Here is an 8,924-nt window from a genome sequence, read left to right on the forward strand (position 1 = left end):
TTTTCTACTCTGTAGTTTTTGGTTATTTTGAATTTGTTAGAGTTTGCTAATGACTGTTACGAGATGGTTTGTTATTATAAATATATCTAGTAAACCATTTGTTTCATTTCTTCTTTTTGGCCTGTTATTGCAAATGCCAGTTCTGAATTTTGGTTTTTTGTTATTGGAAGTGCTCTAAATTGTGAAGTCTCTCGATAAAACTCTAAACTGATGTCAAGTAGGCCTAAACAGGTTGGATAATGGGCCAAATGGGTAATGTTTCTGGATAGGTTGATCAGTTTGGTTCGGCTAACTGCCCAAACATTTTTTTTTACTGAGTTATACATTTAGACTATAATTTATGGAAACTTGTTTTTATTACTGTACAAGAATGATCCAATTATCATGGGAACCGAATAATTAGGATGGTTATAAAGTACATGTTATAAATTAGTCGATGATAGAACAATACTATATGATTATGTTTTGTGGCTAGAAAACTCATTGAAAATTGATAAGAATACTTTAAAGTTGATCCAATTTTATAGGTAAAATTAGATTATCTTTAACCTTTTCATTATAAATTAAGGGTTAAGATTCAAAGTTGATATTTTGATCTTCACTCTTGATATCTATCTAAGGGCGAAAGTTGTTTCAACTTTATTTATAAAGTTGAATGTAACTTTTGAGGATCTCTGTCTTTGAAAATTGAGTCCCATTTTTGTCTTAATAGGCGAGGCTTCAATTTTATGATAATAAAAGATTGGTAATTGATCATGTCATATTAGATGACATGAGATGATATCAAGTGTTCAGGAGACATGGGTATTAACAAAATATATCAAGTTCGAATCTCACTAAATTGCTTTTTTGGATGGTTAAAAAAAATTCGAAAGAGTATAAATCTAAGTCAAAATATATCAAGTTGATCCTGGGAAAATTAAGGTACGTATACAATCATAAAGATAGACGCATAGAAATATTCCACAAGAAACTTCTGGGCTACCTTGGTCCAGAAAGAATACAAGGACTGAGCATTGTGAGCTCTTTCTCTTGTGCAATTGCAGGTTCTTTACACATTCTCAAATCTGTGAAGTTGTAATCCAAGTTCGATTCAACACTCATTCCTCCTTCCAACACCTTAACGACTGATGACATTGAAGCCCTTTTCGTAAAATCAGTTTGTAAACACCATGAAGCCACTTTCATCATCTCCACCACCTCTGCACCATTTGCTTGCATATCTTCACTGTACTTGTCAACCATATTTAACAATGTTCCTTGCTCCCAGTTTTTTTGAAAGACGGCGAGTAAGTGCCAGCTTTCTTCCGGAAATGATCTATCAAATATCTTCCTTCCACATAAGATCTCCAAGAGAACGATACCAAAGCTATATACATCCACTTTTTCGGTGATGATTGAGCTGCTCCAACATTCTGGTGCGATATAGCCAGGGGTTCCTTTTAAGGTAGTCATCACTTGGGTTTGGTTTCTGTCGACGAGCTTAGACAACCCAAAATCAGATACCTTGGCATTAAAGTCGTCGTCTAGTAGTATGTTTTGAGGCTTAATATCAAGGTGGATGATTTGTAGCCTACAATCTTCATGGAGATATGCTAAACCTTTAGCTATATGAAGGATAATTCTTTTTCTACATTTCCATTCAAGTGGGTGCCTCAAATCTTCATGGTAGATCCAACGATCTAATGATCCGTTACTCATGAAGTCATACACGAGAAGCCGTTGTGATTTCCAGACGCAGTATCCTCTGAGCCTTACTAGATTCACATGATGAATGCTGCCAATGGATTTGACCTCAGCTTCAAATGATTTTTTAACCCGTTTAAGACCATCAAGACACTTCACTGCAATTCTAGAGCCATCTTCCAGGATCCCTTCAAAAACTATTCCATATCCTCCTTCACCAAGGATTTTACTGAAATTCTCTGTGGCGGTTTTTAATTCTTTATAGAAAAACCGAGTGGGCATTCCTGGTACTTGATCGAAATTCTCCTCTTCTTGCATTTCAATATATTGTCTTCTCTTGTGGACTATGTACATAATAAAAGCTACCACCACAATAAGGAGAAACAGAGAAACTCCAATCGCAGTTGCAAGTTGAGTTTTTTTTCTTTGGGTTCTTACGTTCTGGACTTTTATGAAAGCTTTAGCTTTCACATATGAATCAGAACTATTATTCTGAAGAGCAGCCATTGTAAATAGTTCAGAAGGTAAATAACATTCACCACTTGAAACGTTAGAATCATACTGAAACAGAGCTGCTTTACACGAGCAATTGTTGAGACATGCATGTTTACAGGTCTCCATGTCCACTTTCTCCATGTCTGCAATAGAGGTGAAATATTTGACATTCTCGAGTGCAATAAAAACTTGATCTTGGATAGCATTACAAGTGAGAGGTGTAATTTCGGAGCAACCAAGGTGGGTCTCTTCATAAGTCAGTCTGAAATAGCTTGGTGCCGGACAGCTACATTGTTGCTTATTCCAGCAAATAGAATTTCTCCCACAAACCAAAGGATAACCACACTCTCCAAAATCACTGTCCGTAAGTAGATCAGCCTCTGTCCACCCATCGTATGTTGATTGAAACACTTTCAAGTGCCCATTTGGCATCAGTTTCATATACGCCGACATTGACCAATTACTTATGGAAATATTAAAAATGGAAGTGGAAATATTATAATCAGGATCACTTGGCTCCACAGCAGAATCTATGAATAAACCCAGACTCCCATTCAACCACCGAACATATCTTTTTCCTTTAGCTTCATTTTTTCCAGCCACAATGTAACTGAAATAGGCTTGTGGTGGGTTTGAGTCAACATAAGCAAACAAACCTTTATCAGTGACTTGAAGGGCGTACATACCTTTCTGAGCCGTCCAATTTGTTGACGAAACACTAGGTATCAATTTTTGACCTTGAAACAATGACTGTCCGGGTAACAAACAATCGGTCGGGTGATCAAAGGACTGCCAGACCACCTTTTTATTGACATCATACAACACCAGGTTTCCAGACACGGTCAAATTCATGCCAACAACAGATTTCCCTGCAGTGTTGGTGGTCCAAACCTTTCTTCCATCTGCATCACGTAGGACTAATTCTCCAGCGGCAGTGAAATTTAGTGTTGCGTTATTCTGGACTGGATAGTCTCGGTTGGCTGACCAAACTACAGGAGGAAGTTTTTCAGAACTAACAGTAGAGGACGGAAGTGGAACTAGTGGAAGTGGAAATAATGGGAAAACGAGTGGTTCAATAGCGAATACGGCCAAGAGGTAATCAGAGGCACACTTATTTCCTTGACAAAAGAAGCCAAGTGCAAATTGAAATGGTAATAAATTTTCGAGTATATATCCAATACTTCCATCTGTGTGTGTAAAGTTGATAGTAGATTGATTGATGGTCCATGTGGTGGAAAGATTTGCAGGACGATATACATTAGGTAGCTGAGCACTGGGTGTGGCCGAGTTGCAAGATAATATGAGAAAATTGGCAAAGAGAAAAAAACAAATAATCCTTGATGTTCTCATCAGGTACTAATTAAACAACACTCAACAGCCAATGAATTGAAGAACAAGAAGATAATGTATAGATACAGGATGTAAATATCAAATATAACAACATGCAGGAAGTCAAGTCAATGCTGTAGTCGACCCACAGACACATTGTCTTTTCCCTACTTTCTTTGTCATTCCCTTATCTAGTTCTCATTTTTTCACACATCCACAGAATTCTACAAAATCCGATGTTTTCAAAACCGGACAGGATATCAAACCAGCCTAGTGGGCGGTTCAAGGTCGGACCCGGTACTTATATTAATTATTTGTAAAAAGTAAAAATACCTAACGACTTATATAAAAATTAGTTTATTGAAAAAAATAAGACGAACCAACTCTAAGATGAGTTGGCTGCGCGCATGACTTTGAAACCAACAGAAGTTCGATCATCCCAAACAAGCATAACTATCCGAACACCTTCATCTGCTTTCCATGTTAGCAGCTAACCAAGCATAACTTCGCCTCCTTATGATCGGTGGATTACCACACATATCATTACAATTCTTAATTTACAATATAAACAGATTCTCCTTTCTTAACAACCTTTGACAAAAAAGAGATCATCCTCACAAAAAAGGCAAATGAATGCATATAATGTGTGTTCAAACTTCATACACAACTATTCATAGTCCTTTAAACACCTCTATACACTCTGAGAGTCACTAAGAAATTTACTCAAGTTTCACAAATGCACAAACAAAGCTTAAACATCAAATAGACAGTCTTCCTTCAGCTATGTTTCGATGAATCACGTATCGAAATATACAACTTTGTGACAACCAATATACGTGTTTTTCGGGTTTTGCTTTGATGCTTGTTTTCATGACTATTCGTTGATGTTGTGGTAAACATGCATTAACCATCTCCAAAAGATTTGACATACTCAATGCCATATCTTTTGCAAAGTAATACAAGATTTTTGGTAAGTATATTCTTGTTTCTTTGTTCACGTAAACCGTTGATTGTATGAACTCTTCTTTAGCGACCCTTAGATCCTGAAAAACGTTCTTTGCGTTGTAGATACGTACCTACATTCAAGGATTCCTAATAAAGGGGTTGTTTTGGCACAAAGAATAACAAGAACAAGTGTAAAGAACAATGAATGCATTGCACAATCCACACAACCCAGATACTTTTTTTACATGTTTTACTAATAAATGGGTTGTTTTGGGTTCTGTTCTATATTAAACAGAAATGGGTCAAATCAAAAAGTTCTGCTAAAAGGAGAATATGTCAAATGTGCAAAATGTAAATCAGTAAAAATGCATACCGCAGGGTCAGAGAATGCCCCTAACGAAAGGGCAAAATGGACTAGAGGCTCTGGGTAGTCAATGGCATATATATGTTTATTGGGCTCCGTCTTCAGCTTCCTCCCTGGGGACAGCAGTGACTGTAGCCACTGCGTTCATGCTATGTTAGTTAAGATGCCTTAAGATTTCCATAAATTTATATTGTATTTCTTCAACTAGTCATTATATGGAAACCACAAGAGAAAACACCACTTGGTCAAAACGAATGAATAGAAAAATGTTAAAAGCAGTCAGAGAAAGATAAGAGACAAACCGGTGCTCTAAAGTGTGATTTGATTCCTAATATAGAGATTTGTATGATATATGCATTGATGGAATGTCCCCCAATGTTATAAGTTGCCTGTAATATGATATTTAATGAACTCAGCAAGGAAATGTTAATTGGAATAAACGGATCATTGTTAAGAACATATTAATTGAAAAAATAAAAGATTTGCAGATGTTATACCTTTAAAATGGAATTGCTTTTTGTGTTATTGGGTGTTCCATATGCTAAATAAGCCTGCAAGAAATAAGCACATAAAAGTGTACCAATAAGAGCAGGATAAACAAAGAGTAAACAGATATGGGTCTACTCATAACACCTATTGTCCAACACTGCAACTTTTATGGCACCATGGAGTAAGAGGTGACAAAATGGACAGGTTGCATGGGTTGATTATTTGGCCATTCTACACCTTTTAAGAGATATGAAAAGCGGATCCATTTGGTTTTACCTAAAACACCTATGGTCCAAGATTATAACTTGCGGACGAGTGCATCAAATATGATTACAAAAATTGTTATTCCAATACATCAAATTTATTTGTATGAGTTGAAAGTACATATTGGGGGACTTTAGACTCATTTGACCCATTTTCTTTTAAGCTTATCTTTTATTATTATACCCTTATACATATTAGAGATAAAACATAACTGCAATCCATCCATACAATGTAAAGAAGAAGAAAAAACCTACATGCATCACCAAAGCATTATGAATGTTGATCCAAAACACAAGCTTTTGTTCTCGCTTCATTTTCCCGGGGTCAACATTCTCAAGCTTTTTTACCAATGCTCTACATCGATAAAATTTCTAGTAATTAGAACACGTAGAAGGTAAAATAAATAAATATAAAAAAATAACCGAGAAACCATTGCTGTTGTTTATTAAACTACCTGAATTTCTTTAGCATCTTCGCCGCATAATTAAAACCATCATCATCAACATTTATCTTCAGAACTTCTATCATTGCAGCATAAGGACCTCTTTCCTCTTTTAAGCTTTCCTGTTTACTGTTCCAAGTAGCTTCCTCATTGCAATAAGGACTCCATGTATCAGAAAGATTTCGGGTGCAATTTGTACCAGATGAGGTCAAGGATGAAGCAGACGAAACCAAAGGTCCAGATGGAGATTGATTTTGATCCCCTAGCTTGCAGTAGATGGAAGAAATGCATCTGATTATGTCTTCAGATAGTCTATCAGGCCCATCAAGAAGGGCATTATCGGTACAAGGAGTTCCAAGGTGATCCCCAAGACTACGATGAGTATAACGAGCAGCTTTTCTCTCCTGCAATTACTCTCAAATGAGGTGTCTCTTGTAGTTCATTTACAGCAAACTGTTTAATATAACATGAGTTTCAAACTGCACACGGATGTGACACTTACTTTCCTAGATGATGAATTCGAGGTGACGGGACTAATGGGATCTTTTAAACCCGTAATTCTCTCCTGCAGAGGGTAAAGTTGACCACCATAACCACTTAACCAAGCATCAGAGCTGACTTTCTGATCAGTAACAAGTTGTAGTTGTGATTTTATCTTACGTTCTACAGGGGACTCGTTATATTGTATACAATCAACATGGTCTTGAAAACTTGTCCGGTACAATGAAAGTAGATAACGTTCCAAATGAAGAATTTCCATTTCAAGGGCATTGATCTCTTTCACCAATTCCATTGATGACTATATGCAAAGTCATCAGAGAACAAATCAGATAAAGCACATGAAAACAGAAAATTAGACTAAGTGATCCCTCTGTCACAAAAACGCATCAAATAGTTCTCAATTTGACAATGTTTTACCCCAAAATTACCCTCTTCCTATCAGTAATTTTCACAAAATATTGATTTTAGAGGTGACAAAATGAACACATCAGATGGGTTGTGTTCAAGTCAAAATGGGTCCCAATTATCCCGAAATACTATTGTTCAAACTTCAAACTACTCTTGTTCATATATATTATAAATTGTTAGTGTGTAAAATTATAATTACAAAAACAATATTTTTTTAATACTAATAGTTTTTTAATTTGAATACATTGATTTACATACTTTTAAACCTCAAGGTAACACGTTGGGCAACCTTTGACCTGTATGACCCATATTCTTATAAGCTATTATTTCATAATGCATCTGTTGTATCCGTAAACATAAACCGAATTTCCCCATTCATTTGTATATGGATCCATATTGTCACTGCTTCTACATACAATGAAAGTCATAGCAAAAAGAGATTCAAAACAGGAAAACAACCTTTGAATTGGGTGTACCATGGGAAGTGATGGAAGAAAAAGAAGTAGAACACGGTGTCATCTCTGACTCAGAGCAACTAAATGATTGATGATCAGGCAATATCTTTCCCAACTTTACATTCTCCTATATGTCAAAACATACAAAAGTTAGGCTTATATATATTTACAATATCTAATCTAATAATATTGCTAATAATAATAAGTCACATGTAAAAACAGGAAACTTAACACAAGTATTTGTTTTCTAGTTATATACATACACAGACACATATACATATCAGTAAAAATTACTAATACGTAATATATACACTTACTGGAGTAAAATTGTAGCAAGGCCTTGGTGACATATCTAGTAAATCACCACCATCATCTTCTTTGCCAATTTTAATCTGCCCATTGTTATTTTTCCAAGAACCACTAGAAATTAAAAACAAGCCCACAAACAAAACATTATTAAGTCTCAAAACATATAACTGTCCTGTTTTACAAAAAAAAACACTTAGTAGTAAATATACCTATGAACATCACTAGAATGGCGGGAAGAAGACAGAGGAGGGGTTGACTTATGTGAAGATGAATCACAGCTGAGTCTCAACATCTCTATTTACTTTTTCTTTCTTTTTGTGTGTTTTTGTTGACAATGATGAAAGGAAAAATAAGAAAGTGAGTGAGTCACCGACAGTTTATGGATGATCATTAAGTAAGTTATAACACATTTTAGTGTAGAAAAACTACGTTAATTATATGAACACGTACAGAAGTTGTAATTAACTTATATAAAAAAAAATGAAAAATGAGATAGAATGAATTAATCATGAGATGTATAGAAAGATGTTGGAAATTGAAGTTTTGAAGAGAGAATTATTATTATTGTTAAGTGTATGTATGTATGTGTCTATTTGTGACATTTAAGAAGGCATATGATGATGCCTTTGAGTAAGGGTAAGTAAACAACTAAATTAAACGGAATTGAAGAAAGGCGACAAACAAATATAATGTAAATATAGGAACAACCCCACAACCTTAAATACTAGAGAGTGGGTACCTGACTACCTGTATCATATCATATCTATATATGTATGTGTATGTGTGTAGCATGATAGATGATGATGTAATATCATTAAAACAGAGATTTTGGTTTGGTGGTTAAAAGAAGGTGCAAACGTACAGTGTGAAAAAAAATGGAAATAAGGTGTAACAGAGATAGAAAGATAATATATAAATTAGGGAAAAGTATAAATTTCGTCCATGTGGTTTTTCAGAAAAACACTTTTCATCCCTGTCGTTAAAAACGAGCTTTTTTCATCCCTGTGGTTTTTATTCCGTTAAAATTTTTCGTACCTGCCGTTATGTCCCCCCCACGTGCTAATCACGTGAGGGCTTTTTCGTCAGTTTGTACCAAAAATCCGGGTTAAATTACATACAAGTCAAAAATTTGGGTTTATGACTACAAAATTAGGTCAAAAGCGAAATTTACATATAAATTATGATTTTGGATCAGATTCGAAATGGGTTTGTTTTCATTCATGTGCAAACTGATTAA

The 8,924-nt window shown here is 35.2% G+C and overlaps 2 protein-coding genes across 3 annotated transcripts; both read right to left on the reverse strand.

Annotated features, from left to right (window-relative positions):
• Positions 1–820: 820 nt before the first annotated feature.
• Positions 821–3,581, reverse strand: LOC122584895 (G-type lectin S-receptor-like serine/threonine-protein kinase SD2-5). Its single transcript, XM_043756970.1, has one exon. It carries the CDS (start codon positions 3,529–3,531, stop codon positions 982–984), a length of 2,550 nt encoding a protein of 849 aa, XP_043612905.1. The 5' UTR covers positions 3,532–3,581; the 3' UTR covers positions 821–981.
• Positions 3,582–4,102: 521 nt separating this feature from the next.
• On the reverse strand, positions 4,103–8,240 carry LOC122606427. Of its 2 annotated transcripts, none has more exons than XM_043779304.1 (10): positions 7,897–8,240; positions 7,696–7,798; positions 7,383–7,505; positions 6,517–6,813; positions 6,027–6,418; positions 5,827–5,926; positions 5,317–5,370; positions 5,122–5,208; positions 4,829–4,948; positions 4,103–4,586 (listed from the first exon to the last, which is right to left on the reverse strand). In XM_043779304.1, exons 1-10 carry the CDS (start codon positions 7,977–7,979, stop codon positions 4,269–4,271), a joined length of 1,677 nt encoding a protein of 558 aa, XP_043635239.1. In that variant the 5' UTR covers positions 7,980–8,240; the 3' UTR covers positions 4,103–4,268. The 2 variants fall into 2 exon arrangements, with proteins under 2 accessions (XP_043635239.1, XP_043635238.1); XM_043779303.1 differs by having other exon boundaries at positions 4,829–4,957; positions 7,897–8,237.
• Between the last annotated feature and the right edge of the window lie 684 nt (positions 8,241–8,924).

The sequence above is a fragment of the Erigeron canadensis genome, chromosome 1, assembly GCF_010389155.1.
Source record: "Erigeron canadensis isolate Cc75 chromosome 1, C_canadensis_v1, whole genome shotgun sequence".
Lineage (NCBI taxonomy): Eukaryota > Viridiplantae > Streptophyta > Magnoliopsida > Asterales > Asteraceae > Erigeron > Erigeron canadensis.